Genomic DNA, 23829 nt, shown 5'->3' with positions numbered 1-23829 from the left:
GGCGTAGTTTGAATTTAAAAAATAAATAAATTGTAGGGCGTTTCTTTTACAATGCCCTAAACTGTGGTGCGCGGTGCACCCCTTGTGGTGCGCAAGCGCCTTCTAGGGGGTGCGCGACATGAAAAGTCTAATGGTGGCACTGGTAGGCCTACTATGGTTTTATTTTAAATATACCGGTATTAGGCCAAGGAGTATTTTTCGTGCAAAACTAATGCTTGGAATGGATTCAGAATCACGAAAAACCCCTAGTTTGACATGCTACATAATATGTAACTTAAAGTATGTGATGAAATATTTTCTTGACTTATAGCCTATTGGTTGTCTATGGTGGGGTATACAAAAATGTCCATAACTGTTTTTCGCGATGTTTCCGGCAGAGCAGACCTCTCATTCTGTGGACCTTAATGACCAAGTGAATAGAAAAAACACAAATAAAAAGTATGTCATGACATCACAGGTTCATCACATCCTTAACGGCTTTTGGGCCTGTGGCTCCCCGGCTATATACAGTAGGTCAGGGAGGGGTTTTCAACAGGTGGTCCCTGACCATTCATTTAGCAGGATTTAGGATTTGTTGATTTCTAAAAATGTTTTGAATGATCAGTCAAAAGGTAGACATCGAAGAGGAAGGACGGGTGGGGAAGGATCAACATATGGAATGTCATAACAGGTCAGCTCCATATATGGAGATCTAAGGGTTTGAGGTCAGATGTAGAGTTGCTGGCCAGCTTTATGTATAGATCTAGAATGATTAAGTCTTCTCCATGTATGACTATCCAGGGTTTGATGAGGTCAGTGTCGTGATCTTCATATATGGAGACGGCCATATGGAGTGTGTCACAAGGCGTGACGTACCGATGGCTATACTGTGTATGGTGGCGTGACGGACTGACGGACAGGTTTTGCAGGTTTTCATAGTAATCTGCGACCTAGTTACAATAAAATAATAGTTGAAGTGGTCAAAATGACACATGCTTTCCCGGTTTTAATGGGTTGAGTTGAAACATTGTATAATTCCAAAAAGGCACATCTGACATTTACTTCAATGTCCTCTACGATTAAAAGATGCCTGCTGCAAGACTCAAAGGCTATTATTTGAGTTCTAAATCGAGCTACAACTCCACATCAGCACAAGGAATAAAGAATACAAAGCCGTTTCTAAAATCACTGGACTGCATTTTTTTTTATTCAATATCTTTTTTCCCCTCTTCCAAACATGTACACGGAATATTTTAAATGATACAGTATATATATATACATACACATTTGTGTATTTTGCTTATCTAAAAAGTTGAGGGCCTGCATGTGCGCTTCAAGAGAGACAGGATTGTTTTTTCTTATTATTATTCTTCTTCGTTTTGGACATCTTGTGTGGTGGTGGTGGTGAAGAAATCCACAAATGGGCTAAGAAGTCACTGGTTGTCAAACATGTACTGGTGGAGACCGGTGTTGCTACCAGTGCTTGTCTTGTCTTTACAGCAAAGCTAGCTGGGGAAATATTTGATTGTGCAGGAGAGGTGGGGAGCTGCCAGGTGAGTGGCACTATGAACAGATATGGGGTAGTACTGTATAGGAGCCGTGGGCAGAGCAGCCAATAGGGATGGGACGACATAAAAATTACACTTCACGATTGTGGCAAAAAATATTTCGATTGATGATATCTCGATAATCATCAAACTATACTTAAAACTTTAAAGGACCCTTTTGTCAACCATCCGAACACCAAGCATCCCTATTCTGGGGGGTGGGGAACGTTCGGCAAAAATAGCCAATCTAAAAGCACACAGCACGTTGTGAGCTTGTAAATCTGCTATTTCTGGCGAATCGATCAGTTTTATCAAGCATAGTTACAGGTAAGTGGTACTAAATTTGCAGCTCAACAAAAGCGAATTCATTCTGCCATTCGATTGTTGTAAGCGTTTGGTTAAATGATAATAAGTTAACAATTATTGTCCCATCCCCTAGCAGCAATACCTTTCTCTAGTGAGGAGTGCAGCTGCGCAAAACATTATGTATCAGTTACACGTTTGAAACAGGCTAAACACAGTTAATGGTTGAACAACACTTTCTTGAAGGTTCTGAATACTTTTCTATGTGTGTGGTGGTGGTGGTGGCCTGGGTGAGTACATACATCTTTTGCAATCATGGAAAACAAAACAGTCATACAGGTTTGGGACATTTAACCACTTATTCACCACCATTGAGACCTGAATGAGGCCGATTCTACAAATGCCATCGAAACCAGTAGTTCTTTCAAGATTTTTTCAAAAAAGTTTTACAGTACAGCACACTTGTACATCTCCAATTTTTTAATAGCAAACGCTAAAATAAAAGAATTGCACGAGGCTTTCCTGGTTTTAATCTTACTGTAGTTGACCGGAATCCCAAAGCCCCCGCCCCCTCCTGTGTTCTCACTACAAAAAGGGCCCTATTTTCGCCATGCTATATATATACCCCTTATCCCTAAACTATTTACTATTTGAAAACATTTTAAAATTGTTCAACTGTTACTAGCCGATCTACATCAACACATTGTGAGCTTGTAGATTTATTTGAACTATTCAAAAATGTTTTTCAAAATAGTAAATAAGGCAAAGAAGTAGCTGATCTACAAGCTTACAATGCACTGCATTGTTGAGATCAGCCATTTCCATCAATATTCCCACCAGAATAGGGACGCAAGGGTTCATGTGTTTGATTTAAAAAAAATAAAAAAAATACTGATAAACATATGATCCTGCTCCTCTCAACCCCAAGTCAAGATGCTGTGTTACACAGGCCAATACAAGTCTAGATACTGCTTCTTGTAAAAACAGAAGAAAAAAAAAAGGAACAAATGGAAAAAAACTAAACAAAAACAATCAATTCCATTACAGGTCTTTGGTACATAACCAGCTACTTTGTCCCATTTGCCGATTATATTTATAGTCATATATTTAAAAACCAAGCAGCTCCGACGGGGCATATTGTCTGCATCCTTCGTCCAACAGTGCAACTCAAGAAATAGACCACACGGAAATGGGGATTATTCTTTTTTCAGTTATAACCTCTAAAAACGCTTATTGTCACATGGCAAAATAGCCGGCCTACAAGCTCTCAATGCCCTGCATCGCAACATCTTGTGCACTTGTATATTGGTTATTTTCACTATTTTTCTTTCTTTTAAATATAATTCTTGCCCATTCCCAAAATAGGGATGCCAGGTTGAAAGTAGTTAACACTGCAGACAAAGGATAAGGGGAATCTTGCAGTACCAATCCATCCGGTAGTTTCAGACTGCATTTCTAGGACCCTAGCGAATGGCCATGTCGACTCCACCAATACATTCTATACATATGCATTCTATACATAATACAAAATTAGATTTTAGAGTTCTCGACTCAACGTCTCATTCACTTCCATCGTCAAGTGCCACGTGTAATTTCGAAATAAATGACCCATCCAAACGGTATGCAAACTCGATGGGTGCAGTCGACAGCGCAGCCATTCCGACACTTGGCGTGGGCTGCCGTCTGTCAGTTACTAGCATAGATAAGGGTCCTAGAAATGACTACTTACGGTCATGAAACTGCAGCCTCTGGTACTGCAGGAACCCAACAAGAGCGAGAGACAAAGGGAATAAAGAAGACATCCAATTCTTGACCGGGTAGATAGTTCTAAAGCCTGCAGCATACTCCACAGAAATGACCGAACCTTTTTTCCAACCTCGGTGGGTCAATATGAACGAAATGACGTCATTGTACAGTGCTTTGGCGACATTCATTTGAGCAGCTCTTGCACCTCCAAGATGTTCTAACTAGTAAAACATCACTCTATAGACATCTACGTGACAGTTCAGAGGATTGTAAGGTGGTACCAAAATATCTAGCCAATTTGTTTTCTAATGTTAGTGGTTTATGCATTTATTCCTGCGCAGACTTTGTATCTTGCAGATTCAAAAGTTGTATGGGAAATAACTTTTTATACTCTGCAGCAGTTATGTCGAATGGGTTCCCTGCAGACAGCCTTAAGTCTATTAGCTCAGTTTTCTATCAAGAGCTCGCCAGTCAACAGCAGCCATTTCAGCCGAAGTACGAAAAGTGTATGTATAAACTTATTGTTTCCGTAAGAATTGCGCCATTTTTAGCCGTTTTGGCAGTTATGTGCTATCGCTTTCCATGAAATTCGGCAATATGGTAGAGGGCCGTGAGAATCCCTCAGGAACTGAGACAATTTTATGATTTGCTCGAATGACTTTTTCGGACGTCAAAAAAGCGACAGCAAAGAATTTCGTGGCTGTGGTAACCACGCCCCTTGAACTTGCATTTCCATTCATGCGAGTGGTGTCTGTACTCTGGTTACGTGGTGTTGACAGACAACCTCTTCAGCCAATCAGCGTAACAAAAAAAGCTGACGTCATCTCAGTGAACAACACTAGCCCAGAACATGGAACCTGATTGCAGATTTCATGCCATGTCGGGGACACATCACAAACCCAAGAACAGCTACAAACCCCATATTGTTTGTTATTTAATGTAGAAAGCCTTTGTTTAATTAATCTATATTTTTCCTATTGTGGAGATGTTTATTGGGACCGAAAGTCGCATTTACTATGAAATCCTGCATCTCACGTCCGTCACACCTCCATATATGGTTGCGTCCATCCGTCACACCTGCATATATGGAGTCGGCCAGCAACTCTCGTTGATCTGACCTCACCAAATCCTGTACACAATTTTGGGCTTGACCCCGTCTTATAGCTGCTTGCAGCTATATTTATTATTGATTTTATTATTCTGTATGTCTCTGCAAACCCCCAAACACGTGGCAGTATACACACATTTGCACTGAAAGGACCACAACGGAAATAAACACCAATCAATCAACCATGATTTAGATGGTTTTATTTCCGCAATCTGCCAGTAATGTACCATAGGTGTAAATCCCTCTCTGAGGGACTACAAACATAACCAGATGGTAATTAATTCATGGAGAGTGATAGCACATCATTTGTCTCTCTGAGACAAATTATGTCACAGCACAATCTATTCCAAGGGTTCCCAAATGTTTCAGGCTGGGAATCCCCAAAATAATCATTATTTGAACCACGCACCCTCACAAGCACTTGGAATTGTAGGCCTTACATTTAGTTTGACTCAGTTCCACGGATAAACATAGTGAAAATAGCCAAACTCCAAGCTCACAACTCACACTGTGAGGTGCTGTGAGCTGGTAGATCAGCTATTTTCACAATGTTACACACGATATTTGACAATTTGGCCAATGTGGTACTAAAAGTCATTCGATTTTGGAAATGTGCAGATAGATACCCTGTATACACTTATACTGTGTTGGTTTGTTGATGAGTGAGAAAACAATGTTGCACATCAAGCTAATCAAATGGGGACACCGCAACATAATTTGGGGACCCGCTCAGAACTGAGAGTGAAGCCGCAGAGTACAGTACGTGAATAAAACCGTTTCATCCTCAGGAGAACTTTGCTCGTTCTGGCAAGAGCTAGGCAAAGCAGAAGAAATAAAGAAGTTTGACATTGTTTGGAGTATTCTGCAGGCTTAAGGGATCTCTTACCATGTCAACTACATCATGGTGTACATGTGAATTGACACCACTGGGGCGGGGGGGGACAGAACAAGAGCTTGTGTGTGAGTGTGTGTGTGAGCGAGCACTGGAGGGAGTGATGTGCGGATGGGTTCAGGTCAGATGGGAGGTCGTCGTCATGGGAGTCAACAGGCACCGGGTCCCTCTACAGTCTACATCATTCCCATCTGCATTAGCGTGTTGGCATACGCCATGGGCTTGACATTTGGATGAGGCTGTGAAAAGGACAGACACATTTTCACTCCGTGGAAATTTGTTGCCGATGTGGAAGCTTGCATCGACTTTATGAGGTTAAAAACAATCGTAAGATTTAAATCGGCCACCGATCTATCGGAGCACTCCTACTGAACCTAACCTTATTTACCTCAGTAAAACTGTGCCTGAAACCTAACCATATTTCTAAACTTAACCTCAGTAAAACTATGCCCAACCCTAAACGTATTCCTAACCTAAACCTCAGTGGAACCGCTGGGGGCAAGCAGTCCGCCACAGAAACGGGGGTGAAATACTCATTGCCTTACGAGGCACAGCTCTCTAAACATTATGCAAGAACGCACTATAAAACACTATAAACTTTAACGATACTAGTAGGTCGCACATCAAGACTTCAAATAAAAACAAAGACAAAGAGGGTATAGTGCTTTTTATAGTGCTTGGCTACTTACCACAGCAGTGAACTGGTGAAACTCTGGCTTGAGGTCAGATCCCCTGAGGTGAATATAGGCTCCTTTATTTGCCATCTGATCACTGTTGAAACACACAGTACGCCAACATAGTAAAGATTTTGAAATAGAAATGCATCAATAATGACAACAATTACCATAATCATGGCGCAACCCATACGTTGTTTTACCTTTGAAGCAGAAGAATTCGTTAATTTGTTAATAAGAAATTAAGTTAGGTTTTATAAGGCGTTTTTTTTAGAATCAGAACAATAGCAGATCTACAAGCTGGCGCGCTACGAGCTTGTAGGTCTGCTATTTTTGAAAAATCGTAAAAATGCGGCACAAATCTTTGAATATATATTCTTTCAGAGCGAACGTTTTTTTTTATTTCGACGTCGGGCCTAAATAGGTTAAAGTAATAACCGAAAATAGACGATCTGAATGAAATCAGTCGTGGTGAAAAAAAGCAATAAGACACATACCAGTAGTTGGGCGCTGAGAACACGGTGATGCATTTCCCTGAGTGGGTGACCTCGTAGCCCTCGCCCTTCACCTCGTGGCTGCGCACAATGAAGTCCAGCTTGTTCTGCTCCAGAAAGCGTGCCGTGACGTCTGGACCAAACTGACAGCTCACTCCTCGCTTGCTGACCGACCGCCCATTCTGTATCCACACACACACACACACACACACACACACACACACACACACACACACACAATGATGAACAACTAGAACAGTGGTTCTCAAACCTGTTAACGGACCATTTGGTTCCTAACTATCAAACATTTGGCTTGGGAGACCCCCTGGAACCCCCTCAAGGACCACCGGGAGTTCCCGGACCCTAACTAAAGAGCACTCTGGTAGTGGGGCTAGCCAATATGGAAATCACACATTTGTCTTTAGCCATATGCCATGATATATTGATAATATGATGATATTGTGCGTATGACGTGTGTAAAACACTAGTTAAATATCAGTGTTTTACTGCATGAGTTTCAGATTTTTCTCACTGAACCTGAATACCTAAAGCCAAGTAGGACACCTAGTGGCTGACAGCGGTAATGAGGTTATTTAAAGCAGGCTGCACCCAAAGTGAAATAAATAAAGTAAGCTGTGTGCAATTGCGCATGTGCATCCAGTGTTACCCAAAACTTGCTGTATTGATGCCGGTACCATAGGCAAACGATCAAAATAACAATGATTATACATTCTCTAATTGTGTAGACTTATCAAGAGTTAAAGATCTATTTAGGGTCCATTCGGTTACCAACTCTCCATTTAGCTAGGGACCACCTGGATCACCCTCAAGGACCACGGGTGGTTTAGAATAATAAACCTGCAGAAAAAGACTTTTCGGAGCAATGCTGCTGTTGCAGAGATGTTCATTATTCTAAATAAAATGCAAGGGAACTAACCTGAGGCTGCGGGTCTGACCACAGAAGATCACACATGGGACCTGAGGAGGGGAACAGAGGACAACGTTGAAGGGCGGCCGTTTCTCCTCTGGGGGTTTAGTCACAGTCACACGGTGCACTCAGGTTGCATGGGATAGCAAAAGAAAATATCATGACTCATCTCCTAATCTGTGATTTGTGAAACAGAATGGAAGGAGCCACCCACCCATAGTACTCAGTCTTCGAAAAACACAAGACACAAAATGTAGATTTTTAGGTATTCTGATCCTAAACCCATGTTCTTGCTTTAACCTTTTACTCCTATGAAATATCCGGGACCATCAGGGTTTTGTGGAAGATGCGTATGAACATGTATTCTAATGCTAGTTTGACCACTTGCTTTCATCTTAAAATAACTGAAAATAGCCAATCTATTTTGGTGCGGGTCAACAAATGACGTTTGTGGTGAGTGAGACCTTCAATCCATAAGGTTATCATGTCAAGTTACCCTACCAGAGTCTGGAGGCTGTCGGTTCCTCTCTATCTTCCTGAGATCGTCCAATGTGACACCATCTTCACTGAACAGTCCTCCGTGCATCACCTGACATGAAAACACAGAAGAGGGGCTTATGTGTCGCTCAATCACACAGGCACAAGCAATTTCATCACATTGGTGTGACATGCTCCACAAAACAATGAACAACAAAATATACAACAAGATAATAAGAATACTGGACCGTAGTGGAAAGAAAGAAGACAAATCAGGTTAAAAAGGGTCAGGAAATGGGTTACAACACACTAGTGTGTACTGACCAGAACTTTACTGTTGATACACTGTGCGAGAGGGAGCCACTGGAAGACCTCGCTAAACAACTGGAACATCTGGGCTGTGTACTTGGCTTTCACTTCCCCTTCAAACCCATACATCTGGTTCATGTTGTCCGTTTCGTGGTTACCTAGAAGAGGGAGGGGGGGGGGCATTTTGGGGCGCAACAGTTAATCGATCTAATCGATTGAATCAATTATCAAAAAGATATATACATGTATTTTTCCTTTCTTTGTGTAGCCAATTCTTTAAGCTTTTTTCCCTCTCAATTTAGTCGCATTTAATTCCTTCCCCTGCGGTTTCTCCTCACTGAGGAGCCCCCACCAAGAGGACAAAACGCCTCCGTCCTACTCCTCCCCAGCCCGTAAATGAACACATGACATGAACACATGACTGAACACAATCTGTCCATCACGACCCCAATGAGTCCCTAGCAAAAAGTCCTAATTAGTCCCATCTAATCTGTGATTTGTGAAATAGCGCGAAAGGAGCACCACCACACTCTAGCGGCGTGTTTTCATAAACAAGCTAAATAAGTCGAAATAATAATGTGTCAGTAGCCATTGGCCAGTTGAAGAAATTGCAGATTGAGGATTTCAAACATTTGCTTTTATGAAATATGCAAGATCATTAGGGTTTTATGGAAGATTTAACATGTATTCTATCGCTAGTTTCACCACTTCAAATACTATTTCATCTTAAAATAACTAATAACCGAAAATAGGCTGTCTAGAAGCTTACAGTGCGTTGTAAGGTCCTGCATAGACTATTTTCAGTCACACGCTTCCATATAAGTCATGACTGAAATCAGTCGTGGCAACTGAGAACTTTAATCCACGCGACCCCTTCCGGCCGGGTGGAGATAAAGACATCAGATAACAGACTGAACGATTGCCTGCCTACTTGACCCGAATTTGTTGTCTGATATCCTGGGATATATTATAATTATAATAATATAACTTGTGCCTTGAATGCTGGAATATTATCTATGCACTACCATAACAGTTTGCAACATATCGGTACACTACAAATGCATTGCACGGTGAGTACACTCACCTCTAAGCAAGAAGAAGCAGTCAGGGTAGAGCAGCTTATAGCCAAAGAGTGTAAGAATGACCTCAACGGAGAAGGAGCCACGATCCACAAAGTCACCGTTAAACAGCTGCAGTGCATGCTTGGTTAAGGATTTGGCTGCACCATTTACGGTCAACTGTGGGAACCTTATGTTCAAAACCATTACTTTTCAGGAAATTAGGAAAAAAAGAAAAAGACCTGCGTTCAAATGGAGTTGCGAGACTTCGTCCAAAGCTCTTGTTAATCATTTTAATTAACCCATTCAATTATTATTATTATTTAGTTTTTAAGCAAACATTATGAACACAATTTTTGTTTCTGGGGATCCCTGGAACAAAAAAATTCATGAGCAAATAAAAGAAAAGATACGGAGATACAAGGTTTCCACCAAACAGCGGAACATTCAACATTTGAGCAGAGAGGACTTTCCTTTATTAACCTGTTCTCCGGTGAGGTTGGCTAAAGGGCCTTTCTGTGTGGAGTTTGCATGTTCTCCCCGTGTCCCCTAGGGCAGGGGTTCGAAACGTTTTTGGAAGGGGACGGAAATGCTTTGGCCATGTCTCACGACAAAACATAAAATATGGCCAATTGTTTTTTATTTATTACAGATGCTTTCCTGGTTTTAATGGGTAAAATTCAGTGTACTTTCATCTTAGTAAAATAAATAGCAAAACAAATGGAAACATTATCAAACGCAGATGTGATGGCAGATGGGTAAACACATGAGTAGCGCACATGTTCCAAGGCGAACAATATGATTCCTGAATGAAATAAGGATACATAAGAGTTGGTCTCTGATGGTAAGCCGTTCAGCTCAAAGATATTGAGGAGGTCGTAATATTGCCCATGGGTGTCGCCACAAATTGTTATCTTTTCTGTCTAGGGTATAAAAAGAGAAACGCCATTATTACAGCTCAAACGTAGGGAATAACAGTATACACAAAACAACATTTCATCATAAAGATTATAATAAAAATAAACACTTTAGGGAATACAATGTTGACACTGACAGTCTTTACTTAAAGTGTACTATATAACTTTTTTTTAATTAATAAAATGATAATTTCTCCAATCTGTATGGTAGCGTACACTAATACAACAGTTGTATTTTGTCTCCCTGCTCTTCAAATGAGACATTTAGATCATGTCAAAGGTTAGGTGTCACCTAGACACAGGATCTGGCATGAGTTTTTAACTGATGGTAAGATTCAATTCATCCCCTGAGCAAGCTCAAATCAAAGATCAAATCAGGGGCAGAAGGGGAAAGTTGCGTAGTGCAGCTTTAACTGTCATGTACTCCAGGAAGTGACTCAACGGCCACAACCTAATAATCATTCAACACTCACCTCTTTTAATGTGATTTCAATCAGACTTGGAAGTTTGGACAAAAGCTCTTTGACTTGGATCAAAATCTGCAATGACAGATAAAAGCATGTATTTTAACGCTGCATACGGCAACATTTTGTTTAGGGCCTGTCCAATGCCAGGTTTGGATCAGATGGCCGTCCTGAAGAGTCCTAGAACAACATCCTCAAGGTCCATTATTTATTCAGTATTTGAGCCACGGACCACCATTTCATGACATTTAGCCTCTCAGAACAAGAATTTGCATATTTTGTTCGATGGATACCATTTCCCCCAAATTCCATGTTGTATTGAGTGGTACCATAGGAGGGATAACAGGGAAACATTGACCATTGATCTCCAATTGTGGAGACCTCTTGTAAATTAAGTAATGCAGATGAGAGGGTCCATTTGGTTACCAACTCTCCATTGTTATTGTTCTTAATTAAAAAAATATATATATATATGAATGATATTATTTACAATCATTATCAAGTATCTAAAGCTGAAGATCTTTGTTAAGAAATACCATATATTCTTTTGTCTCCACCAGGCCGAAGGCATGGGGAGAGAGTATGTTTTGCACTCCGTCCGTCCGTCCGTGTACAGCTAATCTCCGGCACCATTAAAACCTGGTCAATGCCAAAATTTGCACACACTCTCCCTGGATGCCAACGACGAACCTCTACCCCAACTTTTCCAGAAGAACCTGTTATAACGCCACCATGAGGCAGATTTTCACATTTTTACCTAAAACTGCACCGATCTGCGTGAAACGTTGCATGCACACTTCCTAGAGGTAAAGGAAAAACCTTTGACCATGCATTTTTCACATGTGCCTTTTATAGCAACACCAGGAGGCCGACTTTTGTAAAACAATTATTTTTACATTACTCCTCCAGATTCTGTCTAGCAAAACATAAATAAATATACAATACATACTGGACATTTGGTCCTCAGACCATCAACTCTGTGTCTGTCTGCCGTATAATAATGAATTGCATTTTTATAGTGCTTTTCCAAGTGCTCAAAGCACTTTACAACGGTTCATTCATTCATACATTGGGAGAACATCGAGAAATGTCCTGAGGACGTTGTCCAAAAATATCAAAGAATCCACAAATCTCAAATCCCTTTCATGGCGATTCCTGATGTCATCAATATGACGTCATAGTACTAAAGACAGAGTGGACTCCAAGTACTATGATAACAGATACTGCACACAGGGGTTACAACGGGTACTCTGGCCAAGGGTACACTGGGTTCTCTGACAAGATGCAACTGAGACGCATGCATTCCCAGTATTTCAGTAAGCTCAGGTCAGGATTTAATGGGCTTTTTAGGTGTCCAAGTGCAGGACAATGAAGATCAATGTGCAGACTTTAATAATCGTCTCCTCTCCGGTAAACATCTTGGTGAAGTATTCTGCCTCACAGAGTTTCCCTGTGAACGTCCGTCTCTGCGATGACATTGCACGCCTATATGTTGTCAGTATGACGTGGTTTGATTAGGTGTCTGTACAAATAAACCTGACTCGACACACTTTGATCCTCAGTGTTTAAGAATGGCCTGTATGAGCAGTTGTCTGTCTGAGGAGCAGTTACGCTGTGCAATCTGTCTGGATGTGTTCACCGATCCAATTGCCACTCCATGTGGCCACAACTACTGTAAAACCTGCATTACATATTACTGGGATACTAACGTTGTGTGTCAGTGTCCACTGTGCGCGAAGAAGTTCCATAAGAGACCAGAGGTCTCAATCAATACTTTGATTTCCGAGATGGCCGATCAGTTCAGGAAGTCTCAGCAGCAACCTGCTGAACCGGACGATGTGTTGTGTGACGTCTGCACAGAGGCCAAGCACAAGGCCCTGAAGTCCTGCCTGGTGTGTCTCACCTCCTACTGCGAGACTCACCTGGAACGTCACCAGACGGTCCCAGCGTTACAACAACACAAACTAATCAACCCTGTAAAGAACCTGGAGGACATCATCTGTAAGAAACATGACAGGCCTCTGGAGATGTTCTGTAGGACTGACCACACGTGTGTCTGTCAGATATGCATCGAGGCAGACCACAAGGTGCATCACATTGTATCTCTGAAAGAGGAGTGTGAAGGAAAAAAGGCTGAGCTCAGAAAGACAGAAGCGAAAGTTCAGCAGATGATCCAGGAGAAGAAACTGAAGATCCAGGATGTCAAATACTCGGTAGAGCACAGCAAGAAAGACGTAGACAAGGAGATAGCGGACACATGCACGCAGTTTTTCACTGCTCTGACGAGCTGCATTGAAAAACACAAAGCAACAGAGAAACAGGCGGAGGCCTTCATTAAAGAGCTGGAAAATGAAATCACTGAGTTAAAGAAAAGAAGCAGTGACATTAAGCACCTCTCATACACTGAAGACCACCTCCACCTCCTCCAAATGTTTGCATCCGTCAGCAGCCTTCCACCCACCAAGGACTGGACAAATATCAATGTCCACCCGTCTTCATATGAGGGGAGTGTGAGGACAGCTGTGGCTCAGTTGGAGAAGACAATCGGTCAAGAGATAGAGAAACTTTATGACGCCGAACTGAAAAGCGTCCAGCAACATGCGGTGAATGTAATTCTGGACCCCGACACAGCACACTGCTATCTCATCCTTTCTGAGGATGGAAAACAAGTGAATCATGGCCTATGGCAAAATCTCCCAGACAACAAGGAGAGATTCTACCCATGTCCATGTGTCTTGGGAAAAGAAAGCTTCTCCGAAGGAAGATTTTACTATGAGGTCCAGGTTAAAGGGAAGACAGACTGGGATTTGGGAATGGCCACAGAGTCCATCAACAGGAAGGGATCCATTGCATTTAGACCCAACAACGGTTACTGGACCATGTCATTAAGGGATGAACATGTGTACTGGGCCGGCACCGACCCCCCTGTCCTCCTCCCTGTAAGAGAGAAGCTCCGGAAGGTGGGGGTGTTTGTGGATTATGAGGAAGGCTTGGTCTCCTTTTATGATGTGGAGGCCAGAAATCATATCTACTCTTTCACTGGCTGCAACTTCACTGAGAAACTATTTCCATACTTATGTCCTCATCTTCATAATGGTAAAAACTCTGCTCCCCTCATCATCTCTCCTGTCAATCAGAGTATAGTGTAATACTCTGCTTTATAGTCAACCTGGCATGCTGTTAGAGGCAGAACATTTGCAAAACATCAATAGATAAAATAGCCTACAACCATGCCACATGACGCCTCCCCCTTATGACAAGTGCATATATAATGTATATAAAGTGTGATGATGTCTTTTTGAGCTTGACCCCGTCTTATAGCTGCTTGCAGCTATATTTTTTGAGAGGTGCTAGCCCCTCCTATGTCCAGCTTTGAGGGTTTGTGTGTAAACACAAACATTGAAGACAAAAGTGAGGACGCAAATTGTGATTGGCCGATGTGATTGGGTGGGAGATGTGCCATTGGTTGAGAATTAGATGACGTATGATGATAAGAGCTCCCCTCACTGGGGCGCCCGCTGGCCTAATGGTCCAGGCGCATGTCACATAATAGGCTCTGGCCTGACGTGTTGCGTGTTCGAGTCGCGTTCATGACAACCTTTGCTGCATGTCACTCTCCCTCCCTCTTTTCTGTCCGTCTTCACTGTAACTATCAATAAAGACACAATAGGAGAAAAAAAACAGCACCCTGACTTCACACAGGTGTGATTTTATTTTGTTATTAATCAACCCAGCCCAATATAAAAATATAAAAATTGCCACGTAAATAACATTTGGTTTCCATATCGCAAAAAAACAAGCAGTATTTAGAGCTCACTCTGCACTGAAACTATGCCCAATCAAAGGAGAGCTGCAGGCTGTCTCAAGTGTCAAATACACTTTGGCACTTTATTTAAAAAATGGTCTTACTCAGCATAAAGTTTACAAATGTCCAATGGATCAAGGTAAAAAAATAAAATGGACACGTTGAGGTGAAGATAAATATGTGGATTGAGATTGTTATCTGCTCCGAGACATGAGTAACTTCTACCGTGATGGACCTGGAAACGACCAAAGCACAACAGCTCAGTCTGTGTTCTTCCATAAGGACAGGACAGTGTAGAAACCGACGACATACCCATTACCCAAATGTATAGATATGGTATACCTTATGGTAAATAAAGTTCATTATCATTACTGCACATTCTGTTCAGTGGATACTACATTACCCCTTGAACATTTCCTCACTGTACAGCCCCCATTGCAGCTAATGTTTTTTTTTTTTTTTGCTAATGCCGCCCTATGTATAGATGTATACATCTTATCACACCTTCTCCCCCTCTACTGCCTGTATACCTATGACTGCACGGCCACACACACAACTCCAACTTAATGGTCAATGGACGAGACGAAGATGAGAGAGCCTAGCCTACAGGAGAAAGGTGACGAACCAGACACCATGGTGCCAGGAGAGCCTGGCTCTCAATGTTGGAAGGACAAAGAGCAGAGGTACAGGAGGTCAGGCCAACAGCACAGCACACCCCGTCATCTATATAATGAAGGTGTTGCAGTGGATAGGGTCTGGCAGTGCTTCCAGTTAAACGCAGAGGGCAAACTCGAGATCATACGCCACAAGGTCCTGTGGGCCTTATACAGAGGTACCAACTGACCACACAATACCGCCTGGGAACTGTGCTGACCTCCATCGCAAAGCACAGGGTCTGGACGAACAGCCCAACACATGCAGACATGAGGCCATTGGCAGTAGACTGCTAAAGAGCCTTTCCCTCCCCAGACAATCAGACCCATGAACAAGATATAGCCAATAAACTTGGGAAATGCCAACATCCCTCCAGCCCGACAGCGCCCCCACATGCCCATATGATGAACGGTGCCCAGGAGATTGGCAATTTACAGCTGCATGCTCACATTATGATGTTTACATTAGGGGGTAGATCACCTAGGAGTAACAACTTCCCACGCGGCACCTTAAAGCACTGACTGTACTAATTCCTTGAACCTTGAACATAGTTCACAGTCTCTTTACAGCATGGCTCTGAAGGAGGTTGGCCGTTTAATAATCTTTTACTTTCCTTTTGTTTTAATTAAATGTTGTTTTACCTTGCTGCACTGCATTTTATTTACGCTTGTATAATATGTTTACGCTTTGTAAACCCTTATATATTATATAAAAAAGTGTATTATTATTATGATAACGTGGGTTACACACAGACAGACGTACAGAGACTTTTATAGATAGATATCACGTCTAGGTCTATGATGTTCAATTGTTCAACATATTGTTTCGGGGAGCCAGAAAAGCAAACCCTCTTCAAGCTAAAATTACAGCATTTGTTTCACAGCAAAATATGATAGTGGTTATAGGTGGAAACCACCGCAAACACTGTCCGTTCAACAGGGGATTCACTTGAATAGATATTATCCATGCTAGGATGGATCAGGCAAGATGGACTCAATATACCTAGATTTATGATATCAAAAAAATATTTTGCACCCCCTTCCCCCTTTACATACTTTGAAACAAATGTGCTAGGATAGTAGTGAATGAACAGGGTTGCAAATGTATTATTTCTTTCTTTGTTTTCTTTTTCTGTATCATTTCATATATTTGTTCAATCATAATGGCTGTACAGGCCGGGTTCCCACACATCTTTAACAAAACATTTTTGTACGTTTTCTAAAGTATTTTATATATTTCCAGGCCATTAGCAATCATATGGTGGCTCTTACTCCAGTGTGCCATCAATGCCCCAAGACCGTCTCAAGTGAAGGCTTCACGTGACAAAAAGAACAGATCTACAAGCTGACAAGCTATCACGGTGCAACATGTTGTTAACATGTAGCTATATATATTTGTTTTTATTAAATACATAATTTTATTTTTATTTTTTTGCCTTTATTAGACAGCATACAGTTACTAGGCTAGTCTGACAGGACATTGTCAAGATCGGGATTCGAACCCACGACACGCTGTGAAGCAGCCTAGGTGCCTGGACCACTACGCCAGCCGTCCAGGCCAGATCTTTTATTTTTCACATGACATCCTGTATACATTAGGCACACTCGTGCAGCACAGGCTAGCACTACGCTTTACCATGTTATACGTCATGTTAGACAAGACACGATTTTTAATAACAAAATCAATAGCCAAAAACATTAAAATAAAAAATTCCCCAAACCCATTCCCAAAAGATTTGATTAATTCCAAACCTTTTTCTAAGCCTGCAAACTTTCTCCCCCAGGAATGTCATGATCGAAGGAACCCTCATTGTATGTTATTGATACATGTCATTGTTGTAAACCTGAAAACTGCTGAAAATCTGTCACATCTTCTATGTAGATACATCGTCACTATGATTGTTTTGTCTGCATATTTGCGCCGTCCTGTTCCAATCAAAGACACACACAGTACATACCTGATAAGCACACTTTCTGTGCAGCTTTTTCTGCTCCTTGAACCACTCCATCATGTCCTTCATGAACGTCAATGTTACCTTCCCGTCTTCCAGTTTGGGTCCAGCATATTCATCCTCAATCGCTGCGTTACAAGATCAGAGATGCACACCAAAGAAAGAATACATGGGATTAGTAACATGGTCGGGCGGCGGTGGCTCAGGGGTAGAGTGCCTGGATGGGAACCGCAAGGTTGCAAGTTCGAACCCGGGCTCCCCCAGAGTTACTGTCGAAGTGTCCTTGAGCAAGACACTGAACCCCTAATTGCTCCCGATGTGCTAGTTGGTGCCTTGCATGGTTTCCGCTGCCATCGGTGTGTGAATGGGTGAATGTAATGCACAATCTATGTAAAGCGCCTTGGATAAAGGCGCTATATAAATGCACCATTTACCATTTATGGTGCCATATCATTTGAAGCTGAAAATAGTTCATGTAGTAAAAAGCAGTTTCCACGACTGAAAAAGGAATGCTTGCATAAAGCCTTTGTACTATTCTTGTAATAATGCAGAAACATTACATGCAACATGGAACACGACGCCAAATGTACAGTATTAGAATTGAGTGAACTCAAATAAAAAGTGTGTTTAAACGGAACAAGCACACTGGAACTATTATCTTGACTGTGTAATTGTATTAGGTTGAGTTGTCACAAAATTTAAATATAAATCGTAAACAGATGTGCCATGTCATAGGTTGGTGAACCAATAGGGAGCCGGCGTCAGTTTCCAGCGCTAGTTTGAACCTCCCCCTCTAGTCCTTGGATAGCTTGGGTACTTTCAGGCTACTTAATTAACAATTAGTAGCATAGTATGCAGTCACTACATAATTATACGATAGCACCACTTACTCATGTTCTCGATGTCTAAGGAGTCCACGACAGATCTTTTGATCTCGTCGCTGGCGATGGCTCTCTCAAAGGCCTTCTGCTTTACTATCTTGTTGCACTCCTGGTACTTCATCTTGGCGTCCTTGTCGTTGGGCCGTACCTTCACTACCTGTTGACCACAACAAGGGAATAACTCACTTCACTACCTGATGACCACAACAAGGGAATCCTACTGATTCATAACAAATGAACACGAACAGGTTACAACAGAACCTGAAGTAAACAAAGTTATGATTACCATTTCAATCAAACAAGTATTCTGTCTATTAAAATATACCATAGAATATCTTCTCTGTTGTCTCTGTACAGTCAAGCTCAATATGCATTTTCGAGCTTGTAAATCGGTTATTACAAGCTTTGACAATACGAGCAAGGTCATTCATTTACAAAAACTAAACTAAAACACAAAAAGTAAAAATGTGGAGATATGGTTTCTGACTAACAGCAACAATATCATATTCTAAGTAAAATCAAAGCAGATATTTTGCAGAAGAATGAAATAGATATATAGACCATTGTATATCTTTAGCCCAGCACCCAGGCACCTGTCGATGTATATATTATCTATGTCCTCTTTCATGATATCATTTTCTCTAAACTTTCAAGACAATGTATGTATAAGTACATGTGGGGTCTTTTGTATGTTTTGTGAGGTTATACAACCAATGTGATTTATGTTATGGTGGTTTATTGGTTTACCACTGCAAGTGGACCGCACTGGCACAAACGGGGCTTCTTACCGTCTCGTAGTCTTTTAGTGCCGCCTTGAACTTGCCCAGTGCCATGTTGGAGGTGGCGCGTCGGTAATAGCCTTTGATGTAGTTCTTGTCGACCTCCAGGGCCTTAGTGGCGTCGGCCAGGGCGTACCCGTAGCACTCTGTGCGCAGGTACGCCAAACTGCGGTTGCTGTAGAATACGGCATTGTTTGGGTTGAGCTCCAGAGCCTCCGTGTAGTATTTGATTGCATTGTCATAGTCCTTATCTAAAAACAAAACAAATGTCGAACATAATTATTCGATAATGACAGGACCAACATCATCTCTCTATTTCTAACTTTTTTTTCTCCTCTCTATTTCTAACGTTCCCTCCCATTACCCTAGGCTGGATAGTGAGGCTAGTGCCAGTGAAATGCGCAAAAAACCAAATAAGAAGAGCCCCCTGGCCAACCAGGAAGTGTAGCCTCATTTTGATTATTTTGATGAGTGTGAGCTTGGATTAATGTTTTCTAAGCTCCCAAACGTCGTACTTTATACCATTTTGAGCAGAAAAACGGCAAAAAACTGTGCCTGCGGCTGCGTCGGATTCGGTGTCCGCTCCCAAACGTCGTACTTTATACCATTTTGAGCAGAAAAACGGCAAAAAACTAGTCACCATACAGTATATCTTACAGTATGAATGAAAAAAAGAAATGACGTCTCAGAGGTACCGATCTCGAGACTGTCCAGCAAACAAAAACTTTGGCTTTCAAACTGCTCAGCCAAAGAGGGAAAAGCAAAAATTCAAACTATTTCAAAATGTAGAGTTTGCGATGCACTGTGAGCTTGTTGATTGGCTTGTAGATTTAGTTTAGAAGATTAGCAATTTGTCATGCAACGCAGTATATATATAAGGATTAAGTGCTTATCTAAGTCAGTATCCTTTCGACCAGGACTAATAGCCCAATCGTAATCCACGAGGAGAGTGTGGAACAGGTGACCTAATATGCAGTAAGTACTTAGGCATTTATTTTGATTCTCAGTTAAACTGGGCCAACCAAGTTGACTCCATCTGTTCCCGAATTAACCAGCGCATGCACTTTCTGAAAAGGCCTCAGGGTCCATGGCATGGCAACAAACATCATGTTACTATTCTACAGGGATAACATAGAATCCGTTATCCGTTATGGCATCACCACATGGTTTGGTAACCTGTCCGTCAAACTCAAATCCCAACTTGAAAACCTAGGTCAAGAGGGCTGGGAAAATCATAGGCATGCAGCCCCCATGTTCTCTTCTAGAGACATTTGAGAGTAGTGAGGAAGCAGGGCCTCAAAATCACCCGAGACCCGAACCACATCCTCCATAAGGAATATGAGTTGATGCCGTCTGGCAGACGGTACAGATCACCATACTGTAAGCTCAACAGATATAAATTATCTTTTGTTCCACTGTCAATCAAAGCACTCAATAACAGATCACTAACTACTGGGGGGAAGACCTTATAATGGGAGAGTGCAATACTGCAATACTCAAACCTTGATATATTTACACAGTGTGGGTAGGATAATTAATATTCTTTTATTTTCTTTGTACTATGAACTTTATTTTTTGTACTATGAACTGTGTGTGTAAGTATGTACGTACTATGTAATGTACAATGCTGTCTCTTGGTGCCCAAGACAAATTTCTCCTCGGAGACAATAAAGGCTAATTGAATTGAATTGAATTGATCAACTGTAACAAAAAATACTATTAGCCAATGTAGGAGAACTAATCAACTTAACAGATGTCTAGGCCATTGGTTCTCAACATGAGGCCCAGGGGTCATTGAGGTATTTCCAGGGGATCCCTAGCTAAAAGACTGATACATTAATTATCTACACTGTTATTACATGTAAATACGTCATATTCTAGAGTAATGTATTGGTTAATTTTGCTGTTATGTCTATAGACGAATCCACAGAGGCCATGGTATCCTGGGCACGGCTATAGCTTTATAACAGAGCACTGATTAGCAACACCTGGCCTACAGGGCACTGCTCCATGGATTTGTCTATACCTAACAGTAGGTAGGTAGGAAGGTCGGTAGTTAGGTAGATGCTAAGTAGACAGGCAGGCAGCCAGGCACAGACAATTTCACAAACATTACAGTACATCCCTTTACCAACAGTAATGGAATTCGGAACCAAATGACAGACCATATTGGACCAAATCATGTCTGACACAAACGCAATACTGTTCTTTATTAGATTAGGGCTCCAGAGATTTATAATAATCTTATCAAATGGGGTCCATGGTTGGCCTAATGATGCATATCAAATTGGGGGAGGGGGGTTCTTGGGATTAGAAAGTATGACAATAGCTGGTCTAGGCCTTTTTTCTCCTCCAGGAGACTTTCAAACTGGTCCTGGTGTCCCCCTTTTTGTCTTAAAGGCAAAAATGTTCAAAATGTCTCCACATAAATATAACTTTTATCTAGCTGAATGAATTTAGGGCTTAAGACTTAAGTGCTTATGGCAGCTATCATTTCAGCGCCATAGCTCATCCAACCACCACAATGCCTAATACAGTATGTCTACTATGTCAAGACAATGGCAGAGCTCTTTGCTGCCAACATGTAACGTTGTGTGTGTGATTGCCTATTGTGTTGATATCCGACAGACATGAGGGGAGACCTACGCCATCCTGACAGAATGCCTCTCCCTTGCATCTGCTTTGACTTGTCACTCACACAATGTCAGTCCTGTCCATGTGCATGTGCATATTACAGTGGCTCCTGCTATTCTCAAATCGCCTGGCCTGCCCTATAGCATATCGTCACTGTCGGGCAGAAACATCCTCTCTCAATATGCAAAGTTTGTTTTTCGTAAATGAACGCCCTATACTTGATCATACTTGAGCATCAAAATGAGCAGATCTTCAAGCTTCAAACCGTGTTGTGCGCTTGAAAAGTAACCGTTTTGGACAGAGACCGATTTCTCATTTTACATGCATTAAGACCCCATCATTGACCCCATTTGTTTTGTTTTCTAAACTGTACAAATCTATTTTTGTAATTTAACTCTTAACAAGTGTGCATATGTAGCCAAATGGACTCATAACTAATGGTCCATTCGGTTTCATTTGTACACTCTTCACAGTTACCCATACAGGTCCATTTGGTTCCTAACTATCAGTCATTTACAGTAGCTACTGCATGGGGTGCCCCATAACCACCTCAATGACCTAACGTGGAGAACCAGCAGCATTCTATTCATCTTACTCAAAAATAAAATGACATCAAGATTTCAAGTCAGCATGCTCAAGTCAGCATGCTCCTAAATTACTTATTAGTATCTCAAACTGATGACTCAAAGTCTCATAATAATCTAAATTATAATGAGTTGATAGTGTCTTGTTTTGTTTTTAGATATACTAAGTGAATTTGTCATTGTTTTAGAAGCCAGTCATTATTTTGAGATACATACATACATTTTGAGATACGGTAGGTCATTACTTTGAGTTACTGAGTCATTGTTTTCAGACACCAAGACAAAGTTTGCAATCATAACTATAACATAACACCACGACATTGGTGGGAAATGGTCTTCCTTTAAAAGTCTTCAGGCTGAAACTGACCACACCATTTAAGTGGTTATAACATTAACATTAACGTAACATTCCAGGTGAACACAATGATGTTTGTACAAATCATCCTTTCATAACAGTTACAACACGCGTTGGTGGCTCATGTTGGAGTTCCATGCAGTTGCTAAGTACTTAGCTGCTTCCTTCTTCTATCTTAAGGAAGACATTGCAGACATGTGGAGCCTATCGAATTGTGTGACTTCCGGGAATATTCGTTTTATTCCGTTTCAGCGAATACGTGCTTTATGTAGAGTTAATACGTGCTTTATGTAGAGTTAATGCAATGTTTATAATGTATACGGTTGAAGTGGTATCGGTATCGCGCGAAAAGCTCTTTGGATTGTGTGTTTACTGTTTACAAAATAAACGCGCCACGGTCGAAATTCCAACAGTGCCACCTCTGGTCACAGTATTCGATATGCCGCCGTTTTCGGTGTAACGGCGTCCAATGAATGAACGCTCTTCCTCCGGTTAGCATTGCTCGCTAGGCTAACATTAGCTAGTCTCTCGGGTTAGCAAGCTGCGTGCTTTTTACGCAAGAGTCGGCGGCGCCACGCGGACGGCCAGGTTCGACTCCGTGCGTGCCGCCGGGACACGAGGTGAACCTGTCACAACCGCAGCAATTACCTTTAAAGTAACTATTCGCCTTCTCCTTGAGTAACTCTGCATTTTTATCCCCCTCCGCCATCTTCTTCTCACTGCCGTCTGTCGTCGCATGCGCCATTGGTTCGGGCGTCGCAAAATGTGTCGCAAAGTGAACTTTGCCTTTCTTCGTTGGTGTTTTACGGCATCTGGCACTCCTCAAAAGTTTCGTTAATGCGTTCTACTGCCACTTTCTGGTGTTCTAATGATATCACTGCCTATTCCTTCCATCTCTGCTTCATTTAAACCCGGTTTAGGTTTATCATCATCTCCATTAATAATGTATCCTTCATCTACCGTATCTATTACTGTAGGCCTACTGTGTGTGAGTGAGATACGAGAGAGAGCGCGTGCGTGCGACAGCTAGTGTGCGTCTGTGCATCTGTCGTGATTAAGTTCATTCATGATCTGTCCTGATGATGGTAAACGGTGCATTTATATAGCGCCTTTATCCAAGGTGCTTTAATGGGTGCGACAGCATGTGCGTCTGTGCATCTGTCGTGATTAAGTTCATTCATGATCTGTCCTGATGATGGTAAACGGTGCATTTATATAGCGCCTTTATCCAAGGTGCTTTAAAACCATGCAAGGCACCAACCAGCACATCAGGAGCAATTAGGGGTTCAG

General features: G+C 41.7%; 2 protein-coding genes across 2 annotated transcripts; one reads left to right on the top strand and one right to left on the bottom strand.

Annotated features, from left to right (window-relative positions):
* Positions 1 to 1155: 1155 nt before the first annotated feature.
* LOC308321952 (serine/threonine-protein phosphatase 5-like) lies at positions 1156 to 23307 on the bottom strand. Its single transcript, XM_080773085.1, has 13 exons — positions 23188 to 23307; positions 18976 to 19217; positions 18197 to 18344; positions 17313 to 17434; positions 10906 to 10971; positions 10340 to 10438; positions 9542 to 9647; positions 8473 to 8615; positions 8173 to 8260; positions 7681 to 7721; positions 6747 to 6925; positions 6265 to 6346; positions 1156 to 5814 (listed from the first exon to the last, which is right to left on the bottom strand). The coding sequence occupies exons 1-13, from the start codon at positions 23282 to 23284 to the stop codon at positions 5752 to 5754; spliced, it is 1476 nt and encodes a 491-aa protein (XP_080629211.1). The 5' UTR covers positions 23285 to 23307; the 3' UTR covers positions 1156 to 5751.
* On the top strand, positions 12468 to 14045 carry LOC308321221 (E3 ubiquitin-protein ligase TRIM39-like; the record flags this gene model as incomplete). Its single annotated transcript, XM_080772060.1, has 1 exon — positions 12468 to 14045. One exon carries the CDS (start codon positions 12468 to 12470, stop codon positions 14043 to 14045), a length of 1578 nt encoding a protein of 525 aa, XP_080628186.1.
* Positions 23308 to 23829: the final 522 nt, after the last annotated feature.

Source organism: Protomyctophum bolini (genome assembly GCF_963924005.1).
Source record: "Protomyctophum bolini genome assembly, chromosome: 9".
In the NCBI taxonomy this organism is placed as follows: domain Eukaryota; kingdom Metazoa; phylum Chordata; class Actinopteri; order Myctophiformes; family Myctophidae; genus Protomyctophum; species Protomyctophum bolini.
Note: the sequence above shows the minus strand (reverse complement) of the source record. Positions and strands in the feature narration are given on the sequence as shown.

Bases quoted from the DNA above. Each gene is read 5' to 3' on its own strand.
- LOC308321952 (XM_080773085.1), bottom strand. From the start codon at position 23,284: ATGGCGCATGCGACGACAGACGGCAGTGAGAAGAAGATGGCGGAGGGG. The intron at 10,439-10,905 runs GTGAGTGTTGAA...TTTATACCCTAG, and splicing joins TTGAAATCACATTAAAAGAG to ACAGAAAAGATAACAATTTG. The intron at 6,926-7,680 runs GTTAGTTCCCTT...GTGTGGATACAG, and splicing joins GGTCAGACCCGCAGCCTCAG to AATGGGCGGTCGGTCAGCAA.